Source organism: Cucurbitaria berberidis, assembly GCF_010015615.1.
Source record: "Cucurbitaria berberidis CBS 394.84 unplaced genomic scaffold K460scaffold_4, whole genome shotgun sequence".
Lineage (NCBI taxonomy): Eukaryota > Fungi > Ascomycota > Dothideomycetes > Pleosporales > Cucurbitariaceae > Cucurbitaria > Cucurbitaria berberidis.
The window spans coordinates 2,209,786-2,234,573 of NW_024468938.1; the positions used below are offsets into that span (position 1 = coordinate 2,209,786).

Below are 24,788 nucleotides of genomic sequence, written 5' to 3' on the forward strand. Positions count from 1 at the left end.
ATCGGCCCATATGATTTAAGGCCTGCCCGATACATATAGTTCGTTTTGGGGTTGACTTCAGAAAGTACTACACTTATGACTGTCGCTAGTCCTCAAGTCATATCATATAAGGAAAGCACCTATCCGTCCGACTTCATTAGTGCACGCTAACATACGGTAAAAATCATTATCAAGACTGGAAAGATGAGAGCACCACCAGAGCAGCCGGTTCTTGAATGGGCCCTATTGAAACGGGGGAACCTGCAATCATTGCCCGGACTTCTTGTCCCCATCAGCCTTATCGAGTGGTTCGGCAGCTGATTCTGGGTCATCCGCCTTCGACTCTACTGCATCTGGCTTGCTCTCTGCTTCTTGCTGCTCTTCTTGATCCTCTCCGGTTCCTTTGGATTCAGCTTCAGGTGCCTCGATCTCTGCAGCCTTGACATCCGCGACTTCAGTCTTAGATGTATCTGCGGATTCTTGCTTTGTAGCCGGATCTTCGAGCTTCTCTTCCGCTTCTTGAGGCTCCAGGTCAACATCCTTTTCTCCAGTTGGACTTGATCCTTTCAATCCATCGGCAGTAGGAATGGCTTCTGAAACCGCAGGGGTGGGCTCTGCGACTACTCCGTCCTCATCATCAGCTTTTTCTGGTTCGTCTAAAATTGTACTATCCTCTTCTTCAGGCGCCGACTCGAAAATTTGCGTGACGGGTCGCGGTTGTGTTGGCCGTTCCTCCTCCTCTTCACTCTCTTCCACTACTGTTGTTACGGATGTCGCGCCGACAGAGGGTGAGTTTCTATGACGTTTCGTTGTGCCAGCAGTTGATAGTGTATTATCTGTCACTCCCTCTACGAGCGTAGAATTGTCCAAATCCTGAGGTCCTGGTTCAGAAGGCTCTCGCTTGAGAATGGAAGGCAGAATTGATATTCTTGGCTCTGTGGGTGGCTCGATTCCCTCAGCCTCCGGCGGGATCGTGTAGTTGTCCTCTGGTATTAGACCATAAATATCGCAGACCGTCTTGAAGAAGACATATAGCCCAGTGCGTCCCTCCACTTTCCAGAACATATCCCGGTGTTGAAACCACGCGTGTGCAAATATCCTGTACACACGCCTGAAGATGTTGGTCAACTGGCGCATCTGGGAGTGTTGTGTAGACTGGTCGGTGCCCAGCGCCAGTCTTGAGGGAAAGTGCTTCGGCGATGTGAGGGTATTGGCCGCCCAGTCCAGGGTGTGACAGCAGTAGTCGATGGCGCAACATGACTTTGGCGGGTCGTGCACAGCGCACAAGTACTGCCACTCTGAAGCGCGCATCTCGGGGCAGGTTGTAGAGGAGCACGGTGGATTATCGGCGAACAGGGCAACGATGATGGAATTGACCTTCTGAATAAGGAATCGACATAGCTCGTACAGCCATAACGTCTTGTCTACGTTGTCGGGCGACTGTGCCAGCTTATGTGCCATTTCGCTGTCTACTGGAATTGTCGTGTTCGCCCCGATGGGATGTGTGAGGAAGTAGTGAAGCGCTTTGAGGTGTTCTGTGAGCTGGAACGCTGAGTCAATCTGCTCATGGTGTTAACTATGCTCTTCGACTGTCGCAAACTCGTATGGGCGCACCTCCGACAGCTCGACTAGCGGAGGCCCTTCTGCCATATCCTCCGCCTTTGTGCCTGGCCGTATCCTTCTCGCAGCGGCATTGTCCAGGTTGCTGAAGAGCTTCTGCTGCTCTGCGGAGGCTGATACTGGCGACAGCTGGTCCTCTGGAATGGGTGGCGGGCTTGGAAGTCGCGGCGAAGCGGGCGATGCCATTTCTATAGCACGAACGCGAGGCGGAGGAGTGGATTAGATTTTCACACTTCGGCGGCCCTTGCTGGGGTTGTTGTCAGTCACTGAGTTTCAATCATCAACGAAGTAGCGCCTGGGATGCAGGGCAAGCAGGGGTCACCACGCGAACGCTAGCGCAAATGTGGAGTGCTTCTATATGACAGCGGAGTTTGTAGGTGGCCTATGTCGACGTCACGACAAAAACATATTCGAATTGTGAATTGTAGTTATTAAAAGGTAAGTTCCTAGGAGCCATATGTCTTACTAGGATAAGTATAGTGCTTTGCTTTTCGGCGGTTGGGCGAATTCCGAATGGCAAATTCGGAACTCAGACTTTGCATGTTCAACGTACACTTCATCTATGTCTCTCCTGTACACGCTCTCCCTCGATATTTCCTGGTGTATATAAACCCGTGTTTCCGATCCTGCGTGTATATCGCGTCATCTTTTGCTTCTCGCCGCGTCTACTAGATTTCTAACTGAGCTTGCGCAGATTACATTAGAAAACCAAATATGGATGCCAATCTCTCAGACGACGAAGTCCCAAGCCTTGTACAGCCTGGGGCGAACGCTAAAGTCGTGAACGACCAAGGTGAAGAGATACCCGAGCTTGTCACGAGCGCGGACGACACACCACAGAGCAAAGTGCCCATCACTATCGTCACAGGCTACCTTGGCGCCGGCAAAACAACTCTACTCAACTATATCCTCACGGAGCAACATGGGAAGAAGATTGCAGTTATCTTGAACGAATTCGGCGATTGTATGTCGTCCCTTTCTTCATATCTTCAGATGTTCTACTAATACAGACTTGCAGCAATCGACATTGAAAAGCAACTTACAGTCTCCGACGCCGACTCGACCTCCGCATCACCAGTACCTTTCGTCCCGCTAGCTAACGGCTGCATATGCTGTTCTGTGAAGGATGTCGGTGTCGCTGCCATTGAGAATCTCATGGAGCAATCAGGTCTTTTTGACTACATCTTACTCGAAACGACCGGCCTTGCGGATCCAGGGAACATTGCACCAATGTTCTGGTTGGATGACGGGCTAGGGAGTAGTATCTTCTTGGATGGAATTGTGACGCTTGTGGATGCGAAGAACGTGTTGAAGAGTTTGGACGAGGGTTATGGCGACGAGGAAAAGATGGAGAAGAGAAAAAATGAGGGACATGATGAGCATGGACCACTACTGACGACGGCGCATTTGCAAATCAGCCATGCAGACGTCATTTTGATCAACAAGACCGATCTAGTGTCAGACGAAGAGCTGGAGAAAGTGATAAGCCGCGTACAATCGATCAACGGACTAGCGAAGATCAAGACAACTACAAAGAGTCAAGTCCCACAACTAGAAGGTCTAGTACTAGATCTCCATGCCTACGATGAGGTCACCGATGCAGATTTACAGTTCGCAAGCAAAGGGCATAGCCACCTCGATCCTGTAAGTAACCATTCAATAACCGAACTAGTATTCCTAGCTCACCAGTACACAGACAATCACCACAACAACAATCACCTTCTCATCTCTCTCCAGATCACAAGTAGACAAGTTCGACCTCTTCCTCCGCACAATCCTGTGGGAAGAAACCCTACCCAACAACACACCGCACAGTCCTTTCGAAATCCATCGTCTCAAAGCACGCATCCCGCTCCAAGACGGCAAAATGCTCTTGATACAAGGTGTTCGAAACATTTACGATACGAACGAGTCAAAAGCGCCAACAGATGCGGAAAGTCAAGAGGCGAAGCTTGTCTTGATTGGAAGGGGAGTTGACCAGCCAGCTGTTAGGGAGAGTTTGTTAGCAACCCTGGAATCGTAGTGGAGCGCAAGAAGAGTCCTGAAGCGGAGAAGTAAGAAATATATACAAGAGATGAAATTAATATTACACGAAACGTACAAATCATAGTACGTAAGATAATGTTATATTTGCAGCAGATACATGCGAGTGGATTCGACATCGTATTTGAACTCTGGCCTGCGCTTAATCTGAGCACTTGAATCGTCCAGCGGTGAGCGTAGGCTATCATCGTGAGGAGAAAGGTACTAGCACTATTCGATATTAGGGCAACAAACAAGTACTTAATTCGAATGAAGAATTCAGAAGCTGAAAAATCTGTTGCTAAAGAAAATTTCGATCGTCAAGATATAGTGATGATGTGAGTTGATAGGAAAGGTGGGAAAGAGCCCCCCGGCGCACGTACCATTCGTTCTGCTGACATGGCCGTGTCCCTTTCCAGCGAAACGCCCCAAACTCCAGTTTTCCTCTCCAACATCAGCACCCCCGAGTCCAATCTACAGCAATCTTACGATTTGACTGGAGGCAGATTCCACACAATGGCAAAGTCAATTTTTCAGCGTAGGCGCGACTTGGTGTATCTTGTCTTCTTCATCGTGCATCTTCCGGTTATGCTTGGTAGGTTCAAACTTTTATTCACACCGCAGCCCCACTCGACGTCTATTACCATTTTCTGTCTCCAGATCCGTGTTATCATCAGCGGGCGAATGAAGACAACAATCATCAATACTGTTCCGCTGCTGAGGGCTGTCTATACTACGTGCTAATATTGATGTCCTCTAGCCTTCGACCTGTCCGCTTTCTACCCCATTCAGATTAAACCGCTCTGGATGGGTTCTCTCCGCGAATGGTATGTCGCCACCTACGGCGACCGATTCTTTTACAATCCACCGTAAGTAGCTCTGAATTCCTACCTTTGATCTGCACCTCCAACATTGACCCCGCGAAACCATTACTTTTTTACTTTCAATTCCGACGCATTCGTTATATACTGGATAGATTACCCCACTCGTATTCTTAGTTCACGGCTTTGATCCCCTCACCTGTCCAAATTTCCTCACAGCAAGCGAATTTGACACTCTACTCGTTCCTGTACTTACAAAAACCCAGCGCATGGTTCCCCACCCTGACGTTCCTGGAACTTGTCTACCACCTTCCCCTTACTCTCTGGGCCATCCCCGCTTTGCTGCGCAATGATCCCCGCGTCCCCTTGGCTCTACTTGTTTTTGGTATGGAAACGAGCCTGACTACGCTGGTGTGTCTGGCGGAGATGCTAAGTTGGGAGGAGCTTAGCGCTGCACAGAGAGGGTTCCAGGGGTTGGGCGGCATGTACGGGGGTTACTTGGCTACTGGTAAGTCTTTCATTTTCCCATTTGGGTTGGTATTGGTAGTAGATGGGAGACGGAGCGATGGACTTATGCGTCCGTTATCAGATTGGAGGTTTGAAGGATGGCGAGAGGTTTGCGTAAGACATGGCTGTGCTGACTATGATCGGTAGGTGTATTCATGATGTTGGATTGCTATGCGAGGCTGGATCAGTTGATTTCGAAGCAGCACAAAGATCTTGAGCCTGTGACGAAGAAGAAATTGTAAGGATCTGTAGATATGCACAGCATATGTCTGGACTAGAGAATATTGAGGAGCATAGCTCTGGAGTCAGTGAGTTCATTGCAGTTCATTATCGTAGCTGATATCATCGATATTCAAACCCGCTTGTGAAGGCTGCCTGTATAGCTGCGCCGAGATAAAACCCTTATAATGAATAGAATGAAAGAGAAGTAAAAGCCCAATTATCCAGCCGTAAGTCATAAAGAAATAAACCCAGCCAAAACAAACCCACAACTTGTCGAAAGTTCCGCCACATGGAAACCAAGTTACGTCAATACCAGTAGGCGTTTACATCGAAGTCAATCGATCAGCTCAAAGTCGACATCATAGCAGCCACAAGCTTCGGATTCGGCCGGTCCCGTCGTCCTGTCCAGAACATCAACGTGCCGTTCTTAACGGGCCGAGCGAACAAGGGCCAACCTACCCTTTCGATCCTTATCGACGCGGACCACCTCCCTGCGCGGGGGTCGTGCTTCAACAAACTCATAGTCGCGTTCGTCGCGCTCATACTTGAGCATTCGGCGCTCGTCCTCGAGTGAGCGAATCTCCTCGCGAATATCGCGCTCCGAGCGCCTGCGAACTAGCTGTCGGTTCTCAGGAAGGAAGGAAGTCGCAGGTCCGTGAATGGCATTTGAGCGCTCAATTTCAACAAAGCGCTCATGTTCGTGGATAGATGGCGAGGGAGCGCGCTCTGATTGTGCGTAGTGCGAAGGAGCATAATGTGAGGGTGGAGGTTGAGCATACTGAGCAGGCGGCGGTGGTGCGTACTGGGCAGGCGGTGGTGCAGCGTACTGAGCAGGAGGCGGTGGTGGTGGGGCGTGCATTACAGAGGGAGGAGGAGGGTGAAAATGCTCCTGAGGTGGAGGTGGTAAAGGTGCAATAGACGCAGGAGGAGGAGGGGGAGGACTATCATGGCCTTTCTCCTCGTACACATAGGTCATTTTTTCTATATTATGTTAGCTTCGAATTATGGTACCATGAGAGCACGTACCTTCTTTGTAGCTCTCACTAATTTTGATGACCTCGTCGATATGCTCTTTCTCGAGCGCCCGAGTTACGATGATGAAGTCGTCCTGCTTTGATTAGAAACACTTCCAAAGTGTATGAGAACTGCATACCTCTTCTTCATATGGGTAGCCGAGGTCGATGACAGCTTGTTTCTTGACCAGGCGCTTTGGAAGTCTCGTCTTGCCCTTCTTGCCCCAAGTAGCTCGCGAGGGCTGAATCTCCTCGAAGCTGGAAATGGAGGAGCTGCGAGTTGACTTTGCTACGCTCTTACTCCTGCGAACCCTGCTCTTCTCTCTGGAGACCTCGACTTCACGATAATTTTCTCGTTCCCTGCCCCGTCCTCCGCGGTCGTCAAACCTAACATCTTCGTAATCCTCTTCCTCCTCATGGAAGCGACGAGGGGGTGATCTGCGGCGTTCACGGATTGGAAGTGGAATGGGAACATTGGCAGGTGGTCGATATTCGCGCTTTTCGTACCTCTCGACCTCTCCGTATCGTGGCACAGGGCGGCGGTCGAACGTATCAAGGGACGATTGTCGTCGGATGAACCCCGGTCGAGCGGGTCGGCGCCTTTCGTTGATATCGATACCAATGTTGATGTCCTTGTCTATAATCGACTTGCGACGGTAAGGGGCAAGTGCCTGGTTGGCTACCTCGGATGGCGTAGGCTCGTGGAAAAGGTCGGCGCGGCCACGCGAAGGACGCTCAAAGCGCTCATCTTCGTGGAAGCGCTCCCTCTCCATGACGCGCGGGCCTTGGCGTTGACGGTCTTCGTGGATGTCGACGTCCCGATGGCCTCCGGGGAAGCGATCGTGCTCCTGGAAGCGGAAGTGTTCGTAGTCGTCACGACCGCCAGCACGGCTGCCACCAGCATTGCTTCCGCCGCCGCTTCCCCCTCCCCCTCCTCCTCCTCCTCCTCCTCCTCTTCTCATGCGCTCGAATCTGTCACGATCCCACCGCTCACCCCCACGAGGTGGTTCGTCATAGTGGTCCAAAGCGCCAGTCGAAGAGCGATACATGACTGAGGGGTAAAGGGCTGGTCGTGACGTTGTTTTTTGTTGATGTAACAAGGCTTGATGCGGGGCTGCCGGATATTTGGCCGAAGAAATGGAAGGATAGCAGGATGAGAACTGACACACGATGACAGTGAGTGGTTTTGTGGCGATCTAGCGACAGGGCAGCAAGAGGATAGCAAGAAATATATGGCTCAAGCAAGGCTCCTTGGGTTGAAATGGTGGTGTGTGGTGCGTGCGACCAACTTTAGATGCGGGCTTGGAGACAGCTTCGTCATCGGCGCTCGCGCATATACCGCATTCCCTGCATCGCACTAGGGTGCAACTCGGATCGTGACTGGGCGCATGTGCCCCTGATGCTCACTCGCTAGAGTTTCGCCTGTTGCGCATCTCCAAGGTGAAATGAGTCGGCAACCAGTTTGGGTACTAAGATTGGGCATACAGCCGACCGGCGCCTTCAGGGAGCATATTGGGCGACGTTGGGACAGACAATGGCCATTGTTCGCATCACCCAAGGCTGCTCCCGCGCCAGGGTTACCCGGCCCTAACATAACAGTCTCGTCACCGTCACCGGACAAAAGCGATGGGATGCATTGTCGTTGGACCCGAGTGACGTCATGTGCCCAAAAGTTGGTGAAGCAAGAATGGCTGACTCGTGGGGTAACATCCGCTAGCATCCCTCAGCCGCAACACCATCACCATCTCTCCACCGTCACGGCAGGTTATGCTACTTGCTAGTAGATTGCTAGTAGTAGAGTGAAGACGAACCGTTCGACAGCAGAGATGGCAGAGCCGCTTTGGGCATCTGATCTGATCTGCACATAATCATACCTGGTACACTAAATCTTACACTCCGTCCGAATGCGTCGCTCAATCTTCCTACCCTACCCACTATTTATTACCCACAGTCTCTTGTATCTTCTTTGTGACATACTCAACATCGTGCGGCCGCCCTTTGATAGCCCCCATGACCTTCCCCATGACACTCCCGAACGTCGCCTTGCCTTCTTCTAGCCCAGCGATGGCCTGCTCGATTATGACGTCCACCTCGCTCTCCGCAAGCTTTGGGATCTCATCTGCGTATTTCTGCAGTACATTCAGCTGTTGCTGCTCCTTATCCACGAGATCGTCCCGCTTCGCTGCCTGAAACTCCGCGATGGCGGTATTTGCCGCTTTTATCTGCTTTTGGACGAGAGAGTAGAAGGCACCATCGGTGCTTATAGGCTTCGCAGTCTTGGAAGCATTGATAATCTCTGCTTGCAGCGCACGGATCGTGTTGAGTGCCGGCTTGTTTTTCGCGCGCATAGCATTTTTGAGGTCGGATTGTAATCGGGGAAGGACGGTGGCTTCGGAGGCTGAGGTGGATGAGAAGCGGAGGGCTGTGCGGAGACAGAGGGGTCGGGATGACGAGAGGAGGTTTGGTCGGAGGAGCATTGGGCGAAAGAGTGACATGTTGAAGTGTTGGTGGTGCGTTGAAGCTTTGAAGCTGTGAAGTTGTGAAGCTGCGCAAATAATGGGACAACGTAGCAGCGCAGGAAGTAGCGCTTGAAGGTAGCAGGAGCAACCGCGTGACTGCTACTAGACTGTGATGGAACAGGCGACGTTAGATATAAGACAGTTTCCCCTCTCAATGAAACTTGAACAGTCTTCCTAGCGAAAGTCGAAAGATTGACGGTCGCAAAAGTTTGGATGACATAAACACGCTCAGACGCGCCGTGGAGCTGGCATCCCTGCCGCCAAGCACACTCTTTTGTTGTCGGTAGTCAGCTTTGCAGCTTGTCCCCAGGCTTTGAGCTGCATTAGCCATCGCAATTGCGCCGGACTCCCTTTTTGTTCATATTTTCTGCGCGCTTCTCTTCCTTCGTATTCTTCCAGAATCCGCGCGCAGCTCTTCTTCATGTCTGGCTGCCGGCGCGTGCTCCCAACCTCCACCTGAAGCTGGCTCTCCCCCCAGGCCGCCGCAACCACAACCCACCATCTCCGCCTGCTATTCCACCATGGCATTCCAGATGGCGCCCGCGACGCCGCAGCGTCCCACCCCGGGCGCGTTTATCAATACTCCTGCGCCAAATCGACCTGGTCTCGCACGACAAGCGTCCATGTCGCAACCCCAGCAGCAACCTGTTCAGGCGCTGCCTGCACCGCCAGCAGAAAGCCCAATAGATCGCGCATCTCGCACAATCAATAGCATGTTGGATAGAGATAGCCGATATCCAGCCTTGGAGGCGTACATTGGACGTGAGTTGTTCGATAGGAACTGTGAAAGAGTATTAGATACTAACGAGACTACGCAGAGGGCATATCTGGCGAGTACGACATACCAACCAACCTAGCATGGTCGCCATTCCAGAAGCTACGGTCGTACAAACTCCCCGAGGCCGTCTTCGAGCAGGTGGACCACACGCAGATGTCGACAAGCATGGGCTTATTCGCAGAGATCAACCACGCCTGGGTAGTCGTGGACAACCAGGTATATCTGTGGGACTATACGCATCCGAACCCCGAGCTCGTCGGATTCGAAGAGCAGCCGAGCAACATTACCTGTGTGAAGCTCGTCAGGCCGCGCCCCAAGGTATTCGTAGATACCATCGAATATTTACTCGTCGTCGCAACCGTGTCAGACATCTTCTTGATCGCCGTCGAGTGCCAGCGAGGGCCGGAAGGTGTACATGGCATCACGTTGTACCGGACGGGACTGTCGACGTCCGTCAGAAAGATCAACGTAACGGCAATTGCAGGTTCATCCAAGACGGGACGCATATTCTTCAGCGATGGCCATACCGAGGACGTCTATGAGCTCAACTACCAGCAGGAGGACAAGTGGTTCTCTAGCAAGTGCAGCAAGACGAACCACGTAACAAAATCAGTTGGCCTCCCGGCCTTACCATTCTACGGAACGACTCGACAAGCAGGCATACAACAGATGATCATCGACGACACCCGGAATGTCTTGTATACGCTTTCCACGAATGGCACAATTAATGTGTACCATATGCGCGCGCCCGCTATCCTAGAATGCGTCATCTCTCGCAGCCTCAAAAACATAGAAACCATGTGCAGTCATATCGTGCGCCAATCAGATGTTCTTCACAATATGCAGATAGTCAGTCTGAGCCCTATCACGAGCACAGAGGCGGATTATCTGTCTCTGATGGCAACTACTTCGTCGGGCTGCAGGTTGTATCTGAGTACAACTTCTGGTGGCTATAACGCCAACAGTGCGAGTGCTCCAAACAGCATGCAGTTGCGCCATATTCGGTTCCCGCCCAACGACGGCCAGCCTTCGCCACAGAACAACTCAACTCAGCTACAGCCATACCAAGGTGGCACACCGGTGGGCTTCGACTCTAAGATGCTTAGAGAGACGAAGTTCGGGAACAGATACGCGCCCGGGGCGTTCTTTTCGTTTGTCCACAAGTCGCCAAACGATCCGAATCATATACTTTTCGTGTCCGCACCACATTCAGGACTGCTAGGGCAACGGGAGAGTTCTGAACCTCCACGATATACCGAGACCGGCTTGCAATTAGAACTCGTAGGCAGAGTACAGGACATGGGTCAGGTTACAGAGCCTCTTTCAGCTAGGGACGAGCCTTTGGGCTTCGGGAATGAGCTGTCGACCCAGTTCGACAAGCCCTTGTGCGAGTTTGCAATCATCACATCAAACGGCATCGAAACTGTCCGACGGAGAAGGCTTGTTGACATCTTTGCTGCAATCGTCAAGTTTGGTGGAGGACATGAGGGAACGGAGGGCGATATTCGGAAGCTCGCCAAGCAGTACGGTCTTGCTGAGACTTCTGCTACCGCTCTAGCCGTAGCCTGCGGTCAAGGTTCGGACGTTGGACCTGACTCTCGGATTGCCAAAGTAACAGATCCCGAGGTGCTTGAATTTGCCCGTAGAGTATTCATCGAATTTGGCGGAAAGGCGCACTTGACGGAAAGCGCCACAGTGGAAGGGCTGAGCGTGGAGAATGTTCGGGCCTCACCACGGCACGATGGCATCGCGATGTATGTCGCTCGTCTTGTCCGTTCAATATGGAACACACCAATCATCAACCAGGTTTCGAGCCCGACTGGACCGGTACTCACATCAACGCACAAGATCGCCAAGCTACAAGAGATTCAGCGCTCTCTTGCTCAGCTGCAAGAGTTTCTTGAGTCGAACAAATCGTTCATCGAAGGCTTGGCCGGCCCCGAGGCACTAGGACGGGTTTCGTCACGGCAAGAGGAGGTGGAGCTACAAGGCGAGAATAGGGCGCTTACCAGCTTGCTGCTCATGGTCAACAACATTGTTGAAGGCATCTCATTCGTTCTCGTGCTCTTCGAGGAGCGACTTGAGGATATATTTGCACTGCTACCTGATCCAGAACTGCAATTGCGGGTCCGGCGACTAACTTTCCAGGGCCTGTTCTCCGTCAAGGAGGGTAAGGAGCTCGCAAGGGAGCTTGTCAAGGCAATTGTCAACCGCAACATCACGAAAGGCTCCAATGTCGAAACAGTCGCGGAAGCCCTGCGGAGAAAGTGTGGCAGCTTCTGCAGCTCAGATGATGTCGTCATCTTCAAGGCGCAAGAAAATTTGAAAAAGGCGGCCGACTCAGGCGCCAATGCGGAGCGTGGGCGTATTCTCCTCAACGACAGCCTGCGATTGTTCGAGCAGGTGGCGAAGAGCCTAAGCTACGAAAACTTGACTGCAACCGTCAACAAGTACATTGAGCTCGAATTCTATGCTGGTAAGATTTATCATTTACTGTATGAGGATGCGTGCTGACTGAGTCTTTAGGCGCTATCCGGCTTGCCCTCAAAGTTGCGCAAGAGTCAGATCGTGGAAACAAGGCCCTTTCTTGGATACGAGAACAAAGTGACAGTAACGTTGATCCTAACGACGTGCGGAGGCAGTACTTTGAGAGACGTGCTTCATGCTACACGCTTGTTTGCAAAGTCATCGAAGCTGTCGACCAAGCATATAATAGCCAAGGGCCTGTGCCAGAAGGCGTGATATCTCAAGTCACCCGTCGCAAACATGAAGCCTACGAGCAGATCAACAACTCGGACGACGAGGTGTTCCAAAACTATCTATACGACTGGTACATGTCGAAAGGCTGGGCGGAGCGACTACTGGATATCAACTCTCCGTTTGTCATCGACTACCTTCAGCAAAGCTCGGAGAAAAACCTTGCGCATGCTGACCTCTTGTGGCGCTATTACGCCCACTATAATGACTACTTGAGCGCCGCCGAGACACAGTACCAGCTGGCCAAGAGTCCGCTGCCATTGTCGTTGGAGAAGCGGATAGAATATCTATCGCGTGCAAAGGCAAATGCTTCGACACGAATGACTGGCTTCTCCGAGACTGGAGTACGGAACAGGCAATCGAGACAGGAGTTGCTGCGTAATATCAGCGATCATTTAGACATCGCCAACATTCAAGATGATGTTCTGCAAAAGATCAGGGCCGATCAGCGACTCACTGGCACGCGAAGAGAGGAGGTCATAGATCACCTCAACGGCCAGATACATCCTCTTGATGAGGTAAGTCATAGTACGTCTATCTATAACAGACACATCCACTGACAGCTACATTTAGCTCTACCATGACTACGCCGACCAAGCGGCCTACTACGACATCTGTCTGCTCATCTACCATGCCGCTGACTATCGTAACGTCCCTGATATCCGTCACACGTGGTCCAACCTTGTTGAACAAGTCCATAGAGATGCCGTCGCAGAAGAGCAAACCGCGCCCTGGGAGAGTGTCGCATTGAAGGTCGAGGACATTGGCCATCGTGTCAACCTTAACGAGAGCGTGTTCCCAGTGAACGTCGTTCTTCAGCTACTCCTCCAGTATGACATCGAATTCTACGCTCACGATGCTAGTACGGCCCACGCGCAGAACCTCGCTTTGAACGCGAATCTCACCTGGCCCCTAGACGTCTTCCTTAAGCTCAATGCGCCATTTGAGTATCTCGTCGCGACGTTGGAAGCGTTATGGTATGCGCAAGAACATCCTTTTGCCGGCCGCAACCGCAGGCTGCTTGTGAAATGGATCATATACCTGATCGAGCAGTGGGGGGCAGTCAGCAGGCGGACAGGCGCACTCTTTGGCGGTGCTGAGAATGCGATTGGGCTGGCAGACTTGCTCCGGGTGGTGCTGGGCAGTGATGTTCTAGGTAGGGATGTAGATGATCAGATGTGGATTCAGAGGGCGAGGGATGTCAGTGCAACGGTTGAGGAGGCTGCCCGGTAATGGAAGTATAATTACGAAGAAGTATAGGAGTAGGACGGATCAGGAAGACTTACATTGGTGTTTCTCGAAGACGATTGTGTATTTGGGTTGGGTCTTCTTATCATTCTTTCAGCGCTTGGCGTTGTCTAGGAGCATCAGAATTGGCCGGCGTCAAAAGCATGCATGAATGTATTACACCATCTTGTAGGATTGTCACTTAGTAAAAGATACTGAAAGGAAAGCAGGCAAAGCGAGAGCTAGCTATCTTGAATCGAGGAATTGTATGCAAAACCGCCTTCTTTGACTTTGTAAATCGCATTGTTAACTACTATGTTCCTCTGTACGGACTTAACCCAATATATTAACACCGAAGAATCGTAAGAACATCGCATCTTCCACACTCCACGACTCCACTACCCCGCAAACACTCTCTTTCTAGACAAAAGTCAGCACCCGTTACGAATACGCAGCTGTTCAGCACGTACATCCTACGCGCAATGTAGGCGCCACAATGCCAATCTGCATAGAATGCCGCTTTCCCGTCAAAACGCTCTATACCACGTATTCGAAAGCCGACGACCGCGCACTCGGGAAGGGTGTCCGCCTCACACAATGCCCGCGGTGCAAAAGATTCGCTGATAAATACGTCGAGCACGACTTTGTAGTCCTGTTCATCGACGTGGTGTTGATTAAACCACAGGTACGGGCAAATAGCAGTATGAATTCTAGGCAGAACGAGTGCTAATGGAGGAACATGTAGGTGTATAGACACCTCCTCTTTAACCGCCTAGGACGAGATGACGATAAATTCGACGTATGTACATTTGCTATAATATTCTCCAAGGTCTTAAAAATGTGCTAATCGCACGCAGCGGTCTATCATTCGTCTCGGCATCCTCCTGCTCCTCTTCGACGTCTACCTGACATGGTCGCGCATTGAGAAACTACCGCTCCCCACCAGTTCACCCTTCCACCCTTCCTCTACCATAACCACGCGTAACGTCACGTCCACAAGCCCACTTGTTCCGCCACACGATGGGATTACAAATGCGGTAGTATTACAGGCGCAGCCGCTGATGGCGCAGTATCTGTTCTTTCTATTGCTGGTTACGCTGAGCACGCTGGCGTTCCACTTGCCAATACGTCTCCTTTGCGCCGTCGACACCTCTCAGCTTCCCCGAATAGTTCGCACTGTGTGGCAACGCTTTATTCCACGCTTTACACATTCTACACCCATTTCCACCGCCCTGCTGGTGTCTAGCTGCACAAAGCTCTTCCCTATCTTGCTCATCATCTGGGAGTATGACTTGCCGTCCAGCGCGACTGCGGTTAGCTGGGCGGTCATTGTCAACAACGTGGCGGCGCTGGAGATCCTTATGGACTGTGGGTATATCAGGGCAGGTATGCTTGTTGCCATCGCGGCAGGGTGTAGGAGTCTTGTAGGCTGGGGAGTACTAAGGGCCGCAGGGCTGGGGAGTGGATGGGAAGGAAACTCAAGTCTAGCTCAGAGCATTGAGGATTGGGCCAAAGGGCTCGTGGGTGTGGGGTGAGGCTTGGTGGACTTTTTCATGATACCCCATTCAATATTTGTACAATCCTACATGTTCCATGAAACGCCTGGCCAACTATACAATGCGCTCAAGATGTGATATGACAACCGCAGCTGCTCGTGTCCCAATCCCTCAGCCAGAGCTTCTCAGCAATCCGCATATCCGATAGTAGCGACGCTCTGCAGCTCCATCACAGCCGCATACAGTCTCGTGTCCGGCTTCCTTCTTCTGCCCTCTAAGCCTCCCTGAGTACCTAGGTAGTTCTCTCCCTCATCTCCCCGATCGAGTAATTCGCTAGCGTCCGCCATTTAATTCCGGTCGCAGATGACTTCGTACCGGCGAGATAAGAGGGTGTAATTGCGCGAGGAACGTTATCGCCCACATGATGTACATGGCGGCCGCTGAGAGTACCAGTGTAGATCGCCAGACGGTCTGATTCTCGCCTTTGGGAGCTAGAAACCACGCCGCAATGCAGAAAATGACAACGATTACGAGGCCGATGAAGGGCGCCCAGCTAGTAGTACTGTTAGCTTTTGCGATGGGGTAGAGGTGGGTGCTGGATATGGGTACCCGTTGGCCATGGTAGATATCGGGGGACTGGAAGATGTGGCTTCGCGATGTACGGTATTTAGAGATCGTGTGGAGTAGTAGGGACGCGCAGTTGTATGCCACCGTTTCAGCGTATGGTGTTGCGAAGATGTGTGTTTGGCGTATAAAGGTGAGCTATGCATGGACTATGACGCCTCTCACAGCTTTCGGATTAAGGTTGATCCTTGGCCCATTGGTCGATTTGGCACTAGTGATTGCGCTAACCGCATCGGTGCATATACGGGTCGTAAAGATGGGGAAAGATGGTCTTGTATCTTATCCCAACATCACCCGTCTCTACTTCACTAAAACAGAAATGTTGGATTCCTGCTCCGCCTCCTTCTTGCTCGGTCATAATCACGCCATTGGCACTCCTCACTGTGATCTCGCTTGCTCTTGCCGCCTTGGGCTTTCGAAGATCAGGAGCTGCACCTGATATCACATCGTTCCTCGCCTCACTTTACGAACATGATCCTGAGACATGTTCGGGGTCTGGTTGTGGGATTGACGCCCTCTATAGATCACTGGGTTAACTGCGTATGTCCTAGAACTGTCATATAAAGCTCCTTCCTCCTTCACCATTTCTACCAGCTGGTTTCTTGGTCAACCAAATCTTTCATGACTACTGCTCTTTGCGGGTAAGGGCAAGAGGCTCTACTTTGTATTCGATTCTACACTTAGGGTAGCCAACTCACACAGGATTAACAGTCAGCCCACCGAATATCTGTGTCTATTCACGCCTCTGGCTCTTCAGCGCCGGTCACCTCTACAAGAATGTCGACCAACGCCCCTCTTTAAGGCCATAGTCTGATGAATACTTTTCTACTGGCATATCGAATTGATCGAATTGATCGCATGGCGTCCGGTGAATAGCCTCATCTCGCTTAGCCTTCCTATACCTAGTTTATGCCTCTCAGCCGCATACGAGGCTCAGCTCAGGTTCTAGACGACAGTAAGTCCAGTCACTGGTTTAATAGACTGGGCCTCTTGGTAAGTCTTCGCAAATTCTCATAAGTTCTCTTGACCGCCTTTCTTGTATAACTGCAATTGACCGATAGAACGCCGAGTGAGAGTTAATTTTCATGCAGCTGCTGCTGCAAGGCATGACAACACACAACAGCTGCACCGCTGTGGCCTGGTCCAGTCCAACTCGACTTCGAAGGCGATAATGCTTATCACGCGCTGGACATCTTCCTGGGGAAATCATACTGGTAACGGGACGGGACGAGAATAGTTTATGGGCACTCTACTGGACACTTTGCTGGGGCTTGCTGGACCCTACTAGAATATTATACTGGTAGTTCAGGGAACTGGTGTCAGGCTTCACACCGCTGTTCAATCTTCGACTCTCTTGCTATGACTGGACAACTTCTATTAGTCCACCGTGACCAATTAGATCGAACTCGGTTTCACTAGGAAAGGGTTCCCTGTCAGTCAATCCAGGGTACCTAATGACAGGTTGCTTGAGCAAGTCAACCTTCGCTCAGGCTTCGATGCTCATCACAAACCTAAGTAATCATGCCATCATGACTAGATGGGCCACAACAAACACCAAAGCCGACCTTTACATCTGTGCTCCAATTTTTTACCCGCAAATCCAAAGACTTCTTGTCATGAGACTTTATCTTGGAAAGGATCCGGTCTTCTCTGTTCGCCTCACCTTGGAATGCCTATCAAGCCAGGGGGCTTTGATTCGATACCAGCAGTTGCTAACACGGTTAGTTGCAAAGTACTACGCCGCACGTCGCCCATCTATTTCCGGTTCGGGGATTATCATATGAAAGCCGGAGTATGCGACAGGCTTGCCACCCGTTACCTCGGAATGAGGCGGTATGCTTTATGATGTTTCAGGCCTGATAACGCCAAGGTACCCTTCCGCTGTCATTGCAGCCTCCCCCGGCGCCTTCGTAGCGCTTACAACCTAGTCCGCCTTTTCTACTGTTCAATTTGCGTATAGCTATTGGGCACAGACCGGATTTCCAGCGCACCGCGACTCCTATCTGTCCACGTACAAGTCCACGTACAGAGTTGGCTTGTTGACAACAGATGTCGGAAAGCACCGAGCTACTCTCTTGTGGCAAGGTACCGACCTCGAACGAGCGTGGTGGCAAGTGGTGAGCCAATGGACAGATCATCGGGTTGCTCAGCTGTTCGCTGTGCTCCCTGGGCTTTCTTACAAGGGTGAGCTAGGCCTAATTGTTGTCCTGTTCAGAGTTAGGGTCGTCCCTGTGCCTTCCAGTAGGTTGCTTCATTATTCGAGAGGTCTGTCCGATACTCTCAGTGTCATTTTGCGCTGTATGACGGCTGATTTACTGCAGGATTTTGAGCTACATAAGTAGTCAGGCCGACTAAATCAAGTACAACCAGACATCCATTTCTTCATTTGACCGGGAAGTATCAAAACTTGAAATCTTATTAAACTCGCACCGCGTTCGCTATCTAGACCGAAATCCAGCAGCCTCTAGCGTGAGCAATGGAAACAGACGACTCGGACATAGTTCTTGTTGGTAACGAGCCTTCGATGAGTGTGGTTTCCTTACTTCCGGGGCATTCCCAAAGTTTGGGAACATCGACCTCGACTGAGTTTGAGCATCACAATCCCCCTCCACCCCCAGGGCCGTGCACTTGTAATTCTGGTAACTGCATATGGCACGGGCCAGTCCTCAACGATTACACCCATAGCTCGAAAGATTTACGTGATAGCAACAAGCAGCATATTATTGGCGGGTTGGACGGCAGGGCTTCTTCAAAAGTGAAGCGGCATGTGCAGGACAGGTATGAGCTTGAGCCAAAAACAGATACGAGCCCCATCGGCTTTCCACCACCCTTAGACCTCCCATACCGCGGGAAGAATTACCGCAGAGAATCCGAGGATTATGGTCCTCCACCTCCAGTAAGCCACCTGCTTTGAAGCACGAAACAAGTAGGAAACTAATTCTGACTGATAGCCGCCTCCACCGCCGCCTCCTGTAAGTGGTCATCCACAAACAATCCCAGTTCTTAGAGGAACCGGCAGCTTACATTGATTCAGCCGCCACCACCCGTGGGAGTACCACAATTTCTAAACGTCCAAGGGATTGTTCCTCCTCTTCCTCCTGTACGTAGCTCTACTACCCTTATACCTGTGTATGGCTGATGTGGGTTCAAGCCTCCTCCACTACCACCTTCGGACGCAATACCTGGGCTGCCAGAAGCCCCCGTAAACCCAGAAGATAAAATTTACTCTCCAGTCTCGTTCATCCGAGCCCAGTACTCGGGGGACTCCGTTCTCGACATCAGCAGCCGTGTAGTTCGAATCGTCCCGTTCCGACGCAACGTCTTCACCACACAACATCGTGTCCACAAGGCAGACTTTGAAGAGCATCAATGGCTTCTCAAGTTCGGCAGCCCAGACTTCTGGTACGAGAAGCCCGCCAGATCCTATCTACAGCACATTACAGGGCCGGAGGGGTTGCTACATCTTCTCAATGCTAGACCTGTCAGTCTTGAGACACCAAAAGTGTGGGCTTCCCATGCTTTAACAACTCCCACCGATGACGACGTCTATGATTGTCCCTCTGGGCATGCACTCGATAGTGGCTATGCTGCAGCCTGCCATCACTGTACGGATGAGAAATCGGAAGCATTGGAAAAGACCCCGCTCGTCTACTATGTTGTCTTCAGCACTTGTCAGGCCAGCGATCCATTCATCCATGGGTCGCACTTCAATGGCTGTCAAATCTACAAGCTAGTCAAGTGTGGAAGCCGGGAGGCAGCTGTTGCTGAAATATTCTATGCAGCTGGTGTCAATGGCTGGAGTGTTGCTTTCAGTTGCGTGATGAGGCTCGGCGAAGACTTTGGAGAACGAAGTGGAACAGTCAAGAGAGTTGATGAGCTTTGGATGCTAGCTGATGAAGAGAAGGACGAAAATCTGGTGAGGGTGTTCTACTAAAAAGATTTCAAGGGAGCGTTGAATTTCCTTTGGTGGTACTATTTCACGGCGGCATTCTCCCCTCGAACACTCGACCTAAGCGGCGGTGACGATATATGCGAATCCCAAATTGGCACACTGAATATTGGAGGCAGAGCTCGAGCACCTCGACAAAGCTGTACCCGAGCTTGTACTACCTTGATGCTCTGCGAATAGGCATTATCGACTGCGAAAATCGATACATGCGACACACCGATCTCTGTAGCACAGCTGTAGACGCGACCCTAACATCGCATGCGTCTGCTTCGACCAACACACTGCAATTTCGCTACACCTTCGATCCTCCATGAAGTCGAGCTTTCCTTCCTCAACATCCCCGCGATCGCATTCGAAGCTATCATGGTACCATTCATGGTGTCGATCGAGTCCAATTAGCGAGCGACACGACGTGCTCCACGTTCCACAAAATATCATCGCCGCCACACCTATTTTCTTTGTCCATGAAATCACTATTCTTAGTCGCTCCTTCACTTTCCTTTGACTGTCGATTGGGCACCGGCGTTAGGTCCATGCGTTTGGGTATACGTTGGGAATTGGCATGCATGCATGTGCGTGAGTTCAGAGCCGGCGTTTTGGTGTATACAACAAGTGGTTCACTCCGCGTCGAGTGGAACACCAGTGTTTATGTGTAATGGCTTGCTACGGCAATGGTCAAGCCATCCAACAATAGATTCTTCCAGAATATCGTAGTCAGCATGCCTACTGTTCCACGTAACTTAATCTGATATCTAGCTTAGGAAAGTTAGATTCTGCAGGAGATGACTGTCGTTCATTCAAGGATGTACTACCCTCGGTCGGCCACGTCACACATACACAAGTGATTCCAGCAACCGTACTGAATATGCGTGCTAATTTGCGACTAGCTATCTATCGTAGGACTATCCCGACGTGGGGAAAAGTGGAGCTGTGAAGCTCGCCCAGGACTCTCTGCAAATCGCAGGCGGTGTTGCAACAATGGACGAACTAGCTCACAGACTTACCATGCTACATAGGTGAGAGGTTCGACGAGGGTAGATACGTTCCTATCGCATCTTTGGGCGGTAAACGGTGTGGAATACGCTTCCAATAAATAGCGGGCCGACCAGGAAGCAGATGTCGAGCAAGGATAATGATTGTAATGGCCTGACTATAACATTGAACCCCGCTAAATCGTGTATCGGGAAAGAATAAGACCGAGAATAAGAAAAGAGCGAAGAGTACTCGAGTGAAAAGTGCCATAAGATGTCAGAAATCCTCTAACCAAGGCGCAGCAATTTGCTGGATTGCAGGTAACAGGCACTAAGTTTTTTTTTACCTAAACAGTCTAGAAAGTTATTCAACTTCAGAGCGGCTTTGCCACGATGCATCAGGACACTATGATTGTGTGAAGTCAACGTCTGGAGAGTAAGAGAGCACGCGAAAATCAAAGCGATGACGTGACACGGGGCAATTTCATATCGATAACACCGCTCCACCTCTTGTCACAACCTCTCCTAAGTCAAAACAAAACCACCTAGCCTACAAAGACACTCACTGATGCCAATAACAAGAAGTCAAATACCTGAGGCAGATATGGAGACCGCTCTGAAGATATTCTTCTCCTCTCCGCGGTTCGCAGTCGCCGGCGCGTCCTCGGACCCCACTAAATATGGCCACAAAGGTACGCGAACCCAATAGCTCATTTCCCGTATATCCTAAATAGGTGGATAGTGTTTGCTTGGTACCTCCAACACTCTCTTCCAGTAACGCCAATAAACCCTCGTGCGCCCTCAGTCACCATCCTTCAGCGCGACCATGCCACCGTTTCCTCACCAACGGCACTCGAAGATCCACCAGCATCCTCGTACTCACTTTCTGTGATCACGCCTCCAGCTGTAACCAAACAACTTCTGAAAGAAGCGAAAGAGGCTGGCGTTCCAGCGGTCTTTCTTCAGCCTGGCAGTTTCGATGAAGAGGTCTTGGAGTATGCGAAGGCGAATTTCAAGGCTGCAATCGCAGGTGATGGGAAGGATGGAAGTGAGCACTGGTGTGTGCTCGTTGATGGGGAGGAGGGGTTGCGAATCGCTGGGAGAGAATGGTCGATGTTATGAAACGAAAGCATGATGGTCAGTGATACGACTTACATAGTTCTACAGAGGTCAATATAGAAGAGAAGACGAAGCAAATTGCATTATGTCAAACACAATAACTTATATTACTCTATCATTAACACAGAAGGAAAGTATATATCTATAAGCACATTTCAGTTTACCCTGTCGCCTTGAGCTGTACATCTCACGCGCAATATTAACGACTTTTCCATGCGCTATCAGTTTCAAGCCACGCCTTGGTGTCCTTCAAGTCAGGGTGCACTTTCTTCAAGCTCTGAATGTCAGCTCCAAAGCCAACGTCCCGGAACCAGTTGTACATCTGGCCAAGCCTCGGCTCTTTGACAAGCCAGTGAACGATGGTAGTCAGGAACCAGTAAGTAGTCGGCAGCGTCTCGTGCGTCGTCTGCCCGAATATATTTTTGAACTCATCGAATGTCAACTCGTCGCCCGCGAGCGAAATGCTCTTATTCCGGTACTGGTCCGATTCCGGTTTCAAGAACGAGTCGGCTGCAAAGAACCCAATGTCGCTTGCCGCAATTACTTGTAACTTTTGCGTCTTCTTCAACTTCATCTCCCAGCTAGTGTTGGACACTTTGCCCAAAAATCCAGGCACCAGGTTGTCCATAAAACCAACTGGGCGCAGGACTGTCCAACTCATGTTGCTCCCCTTAGCTTTGGCGAAAAGGTGCTTCTCGATGTTGTACTTGGTGATAAAATGGGGTATATAGGTAGGGTCGTTGTCAGAGTTTGCACCGCCGCGGTCCACGGATGAATAGACAAAGTGTCGGACACCATGCTTGAGCGACGCATCCACAAGGGATTTGCCTTGGTTTTCTTCGTTTGTTAAGGCCTTTCACCATCCACCAATGTTAGCGGTCTGATCTAATCACAACATATATAGTCAATAATAACTTGAAAATGGGAAACATACCTGCACACTGAAAACTCCCCAAATTTGAGCATTTGTTACTTCCTTTGCCTTTATAAAGATATCCTCAATCGCATCAAGGTTCCCAGTGACAAGCTTGATATTTGGCGATTTCTGGAGAAGTTTCTGCGAAGATTTTGATCGTGCATCTCGCGTAAGGGCTAGAATTTCGAAGGGTGCATTTGTTTTGAGAAATGCGTCAATAACTGAGCCGCCTTGTTTGCCGGTTGCACCTGTGATGAGGACTGCTCTTGGTGTCATTGTGGAGGTGGTGAAGGTGGAACTGTGCTATGTATGGTGTGCAAGGCTGAAGCAGAAGTAGTTGTATATTTCATTTGAGCTTTCTGAAGTCGGATATATATACCAGCTGTTGAACCTTATCTCTAGAAAACACTTGAGTGTAATTGTTAAGCTATTCACAGCGAAGGCCCGCATCGGCCTGTTGGGCCCGGGCGTAAGCAGCGCCTTAGTAATAGAGCGCTTACCACCTGGTTCGGTGCTTGAAAACCGCGAACACCGACAGCGACGACAGTGGACTTCCTAGATAAGTGCCTCTCTTTGCTATGTCAGAAAGTTGGTAATACTATTAGTGATTGATGTGCTTATGATTTAATTGATGTTGCGTGTAAGTAGAGATTGGTGATGGTGAGCAGGAATGAAAAGAAGAGGACATACAAAAGCGGGGACGCGCTAGTGTATAGTCACCTAACTACTTTCATTCATGTTACTCAATGACAGTCAGCGAATGGCAGCTCGCGGGCAACATAACGATAATTTGGAGCGATTTGGTGCAGCTCAAGCATACTGCGAAGGATCACTAGGCTGAAGTTCGAACAGGAGAACATATCTAACGGAGTCTTGTCTGGTTGTGGAGTATCTTCTTTCCCCCTTCTCATTAGACCCCAAAGATAAAGTCTGAATGCGATTAAGAAGAAGTTGAATTTGAAGACTCGATATTGGTGCGACTTGGGTCTGGCGAGACAGTTGAAAAATTGTACACGTGATACAAGCCCTCTTTAAATCGCTCTGTACCACCACATATTACTATTTTCTTATGCGTTCTCTACTGGTAATACATCTCTCACTACTATAAACTCGGCATCCCTTATATCGTGTGAGTTACACGACTGTTATTCGCAACAATATGGGCGTGCTCAGTGACGATCTTGAATAGAATGAACTATCCCATGTTTCTTGGGCGTAGATAGGTGTAGGACATGAGGAGTCCTTTTAAGATAGGTATTGACAACAGGTGATCGTCCAATCCAGGCTCAGTCGTTGGGCCGACGGATCGAACTATAATGTCTGGATACAAAACCCTGGAATGCAACGTCAGACTAAGAGATTTCTTGATGACGGTAATACGACAAATGGCAAATTGGACAGGAGAACTAGCAATTTGAGTCGTATAGTCATATATGTTAGATAATTTAAATGATTTGCGAAATATACTGTATGTCAGTGCCAGTATCAGTGTGATAGGTCCGTAATTAACAACCTGTCAAGACGGCATGGCATAGATGGTAAAAGAATGAATGAGTTTATTGATGTAGTCGATAGAGATTCCTCTGTTTGAGACCTTGCCACACTCTTTGTCTACAGTTTCTCTAGAGCGATAGTACAACCACCCCTTTTGTAACGCGGGATCCACAACACTACTTGAAATCTGATTGGCACTTGTCCAAGATTGTTCCAGAGACGAATGTCTAGGAGCACCTAGTGCACGCGCATCCTCTGTCTGCATAACCCCGCCCACTGCAGCAATCGTTGAAATTATGTGTCTCCGCTGTTCAAACGATTACATTGTCAGCTTCAAAAGAATATGGCTATACGACTTGGTGAGAAGAACTTACCGCCAGCACCAAGGCATCGTTGCTCTAACAGATTTCCCCCAGTAGCCTCAGAGGAGGGGGCCGCCATTGCGACGGCAACGATGGCGGAAATAACAGTGAACAGAAACTTCATTGTGATGAGGTGGTAAAAAGAGCTCTCGGACTGATGGATTTATTTGAGAAACTTGATGTCAAGACGAGTTGGAAGATGATGATGACAGTAGAAAGATGGGAAAGACATCAAATTTTATACTTGCTCCTGCCGCGACGAACCGTAATAATGCGGAGTATGTGTCACATAACTCCGCTATATTAATACGACTATCTTTACTCGATCTGGCTGTAGGAGTCTTACAAAACGCAGCTAGTCCCCAACCCGTTCGGAGAATAACACTCCTAGA

At 50.2% G+C, this 24,788-nt stretch overlaps 12 protein-coding genes across 12 annotated transcripts; 7 read left to right on the forward strand and 5 right to left on the reverse strand.

Annotated features, from left to right (window-relative positions):
• Positions 1 to 294: 294 nt before the first annotated feature.
• K460DRAFT_315740 (Mob1/phocein) lies at positions 295 to 1,896 on the reverse strand (the record flags this gene model as incomplete). The annotated part of the gene is made up of 3 exons (XM_040930318.1): positions 1,594 to 1,896; positions 604 to 1,539; positions 295 to 504 (listed from the first exon to the last, which is right to left on the reverse strand). Coding segments are annotated over exons 1-3 (1,338 nt in total), but the record flags the coding sequence as incomplete, so codon positions are not given.
• Positions 1,897 to 2,170: 274 nt separating this feature from the next.
• K460DRAFT_368328 (COBW domain-containing protein 1) lies at positions 2,171 to 3,911 on the forward strand. Its single transcript, XM_040933752.1, has 3 exons — positions 2,171 to 2,563; positions 2,618 to 3,243; positions 3,296 to 3,911. Exons 1-3 carry the CDS (start codon positions 2,314 to 2,316, stop codon positions 3,620 to 3,622), a joined length of 1,203 nt encoding a protein of 400 aa, XP_040785991.1. The 5' UTR covers positions 2,171 to 2,313; the 3' UTR covers positions 3,623 to 3,911.
• A 163-nt stretch (positions 3,912 to 4,074) lies between these two features.
• Positions 4,075 to 5,153, forward strand: K460DRAFT_368330 (uncharacterized protein). The gene is made up of 3 exons (XM_040933753.1): positions 4,075 to 4,216; positions 4,382 to 4,490; positions 4,709 to 5,153. The coding sequence occupies exons 1-3, from the start codon at positions 4,138 to 4,140 to the stop codon at positions 5,094 to 5,096; spliced, it is 576 nt and encodes a 191-aa protein (XP_040785992.1). The 5' UTR covers positions 4,075 to 4,137; the 3' UTR covers positions 5,097 to 5,153.
• Positions 5,154 to 5,513: 360 nt separating this feature from the next.
• On the reverse strand, positions 5,514 to 7,478 carry K460DRAFT_418492 (uncharacterized protein; the record flags this gene model as incomplete). The annotated part of the gene is made up of 4 exons (XM_040937953.1): positions 6,325 to 7,478; positions 6,198 to 6,279; positions 5,631 to 6,152; positions 5,514 to 5,572 (listed from the first exon to the last, which is right to left on the reverse strand). Exons 1-4 carry the CDS (start codon positions 7,231 to 7,233, stop codon positions 5,514 to 5,516), a joined length of 1,572 nt encoding a protein of 523 aa, XP_040785993.1. The 5' UTR covers positions 7,234 to 7,478.
• Positions 7,479 to 7,836: 358 nt separating this feature from the next.
• Positions 7,837 to 8,901, reverse strand: K460DRAFT_387511 (GatB/YqeY domain-containing protein). Its single transcript, XM_040935642.1, has one exon. The coding sequence runs from the start codon at positions 8,677 to 8,679 to the stop codon at positions 8,119 to 8,121; it is 561 nt and encodes a 186-aa protein (XP_040785994.1). The 5' UTR covers positions 8,680 to 8,901; the 3' UTR covers positions 7,837 to 8,118.
• Positions 8,902 to 9,010: 109 nt separating this feature from the next.
• K460DRAFT_315752 (non-repetitive nucleoporin-like protein) lies at positions 9,011 to 13,746 on the forward strand. The gene is made up of 4 exons (XM_040930319.1): positions 9,011 to 9,465; positions 9,522 to 11,957; positions 12,008 to 12,756; positions 12,812 to 13,746. Exons 1-4 carry the CDS (start codon positions 9,225 to 9,227, stop codon positions 13,469 to 13,471), a joined length of 4,086 nt encoding a protein of 1,361 aa, XP_040785995.1. The 5' UTR covers positions 9,011 to 9,224; the 3' UTR covers positions 13,472 to 13,746.
• A 215-nt stretch (positions 13,747 to 13,961) lies between these two features.
• Positions 13,962 to 15,000, forward strand: K460DRAFT_287098 (Arv1-like protein; the record flags this gene model as incomplete). Its single annotated transcript, XM_040928943.1, has 3 exons — positions 13,962 to 14,150; positions 14,211 to 14,264; positions 14,323 to 15,000. 3 exons carry the CDS (start codon positions 13,962 to 13,964, stop codon positions 14,998 to 15,000), a joined length of 921 nt encoding a protein of 306 aa, XP_040785996.1.
• Positions 15,001 to 15,294: 294 nt separating this feature from the next.
• Positions 15,295 to 15,581, reverse strand: K460DRAFT_418496 (uncharacterized protein; the record flags this gene model as incomplete). Its single annotated transcript, XM_040937954.1, has 2 exons — positions 15,295 to 15,514; positions 15,571 to 15,581. 2 exons carry the CDS (start codon positions 15,579 to 15,581, stop codon positions 15,295 to 15,297), a joined length of 231 nt encoding a protein of 76 aa, XP_040785997.1.
• On the forward strand, positions 15,457 to 16,224 carry K460DRAFT_145260 (uncharacterized protein). Its single transcript, XM_040926770.1, has one exon. It carries the CDS (start codon positions 15,605 to 15,607, stop codon positions 16,022 to 16,024), a length of 420 nt encoding a protein of 139 aa, XP_040785998.1. The 5' UTR covers positions 15,457 to 15,604; the 3' UTR covers positions 16,025 to 16,224.
• A 1,696-nt stretch (positions 16,225 to 17,920) lies between these two features.
• On the forward strand, positions 17,921 to 19,618 carry K460DRAFT_145352 (uncharacterized protein). Its single transcript, XM_040926771.1, has 4 exons — positions 17,921 to 18,481; positions 18,537 to 18,557; positions 18,620 to 18,685; positions 18,737 to 19,618. Exons 1-4 carry the CDS (start codon positions 18,062 to 18,064, stop codon positions 19,517 to 19,519), a joined length of 1,290 nt encoding a protein of 429 aa, XP_040785999.1. The 5' UTR covers positions 17,921 to 18,061; the 3' UTR covers positions 19,520 to 19,618.
• Positions 19,619 to 20,999: 1,381 nt separating this feature from the next.
• Positions 21,000 to 21,680, forward strand: K460DRAFT_368338 (NAD(P)-binding protein). The gene is made up of 2 exons (XM_040933754.1): positions 21,000 to 21,197; positions 21,248 to 21,680. Exons 1-2 carry the CDS (start codon positions 21,110 to 21,112, stop codon positions 21,625 to 21,627), a joined length of 468 nt encoding a protein of 155 aa, XP_040786000.1. The 5' UTR covers positions 21,000 to 21,109; the 3' UTR covers positions 21,628 to 21,680.
• Positions 21,681 to 21,823: 143 nt separating this feature from the next.
• Positions 21,824 to 22,816, reverse strand: K460DRAFT_396737 (NAD(P)-binding protein; the record flags this gene model as incomplete). The annotated part of the gene is made up of 2 exons (XM_040936119.1): positions 21,824 to 22,477; positions 22,559 to 22,816. 2 exons carry the CDS (start codon positions 22,814 to 22,816, stop codon positions 21,824 to 21,826), a joined length of 912 nt encoding a protein of 303 aa, XP_040786001.1.
• Between the last annotated feature and the right edge of the window lie 1,972 nt (positions 22,817 to 24,788).

Bases quoted from the DNA above. Each gene is read 5' to 3' on its own strand.
- K460DRAFT_368328 (XM_040933752.1), top strand. From the start codon at position 2,314: ATGGATGCCAATCTCTCAGACGACGAAGTCCCAAGCCTTGTACAGCCT. The intron at 2,564-2,617 runs GTATGTCGTCCC...ACAGACTTGCAG, and splicing joins CTTGAACGAATTCGGCGATT to CAATCGACATTGAAAAGCAA. The intron at 3,244-3,295 runs GTAAGTAACCAT...ACCAGTACACAG, and splicing joins GGCATAGCCACCTCGATCCT to ACAATCACCACAACAACAAT.
- K460DRAFT_368330 (XM_040933753.1), top strand. From the start codon at position 4,138: ATGGCAAAGTCAATTTTTCAGCGTAGGCGCGACTTGGTGTATCTTGTC. The intron at 4,217-4,381 runs GTAGGTTCAAAC...GATGTCCTCTAG, and splicing joins GCATCTTCCGGTTATGCTTG to CCTTCGACCTGTCCGCTTTC. The intron at 4,491-4,708 runs GTAAGTAGCTCT...ACAAAAACCCAG, and splicing joins CGATTCTTTTACAATCCACC to CGCATGGTTCCCCACCCTGA.
- K460DRAFT_387511 (XM_040935642.1), bottom strand. From the start codon at position 8,679: ATGTCACTCTTTCGCCCAATGCTCCTCCGACCAAACCTCCTCTCGTCA.
- K460DRAFT_315752 (XM_040930319.1), top strand. From the start codon at position 9,225: ATGGCATTCCAGATGGCGCCCGCGACGCCGCAGCGTCCCACCCCGGGC. The intron at 9,466-9,521 runs GTGAGTTGTTCG...GAGACTACGCAG, and splicing joins CTTGGAGGCGTACATTGGAC to AGGGCATATCTGGCGAGTAC. The intron at 11,958-12,007 runs GTAAGATTTATC...CTGAGTCTTTAG, and splicing joins TGAGCTCGAATTCTATGCTG to GCGCTATCCGGCTTGCCCTC.
- K460DRAFT_145260 (XM_040926770.1), top strand. From the start codon at position 15,605: ATGTGGCTTCGCGATGTACGGTATTTAGAGATCGTGTGGAGTAGTAGG.
- K460DRAFT_145352 (XM_040926771.1), top strand. From the start codon at position 18,062: ATGGAAACAGACGACTCGGACATAGTTCTTGTTGGTAACGAGCCTTCG. The intron at 18,558-18,619 runs GTAAGTGGTCAT...ACATTGATTCAG, and splicing joins CGCCTCCACCGCCGCCTCCT to CCGCCACCACCCGTGGGAGT. The intron at 18,686-18,736 runs GTACGTAGCTCT...TGTGGGTTCAAG, and splicing joins TTGTTCCTCCTCTTCCTCCT to CCTCCTCCACTACCACCTTC.
- K460DRAFT_368338 (XM_040933754.1), top strand. From the start codon at position 21,110: ATGGAGACCGCTCTGAAGATATTCTTCTCCTCTCCGCGGTTCGCAGTC. The intron at 21,198-21,247 runs GTACGCGAACCC...ATAGGTGGATAG, and splicing joins CACTAAATATGGCCACAAAG to TGTTTGCTTGGTACCTCCAA.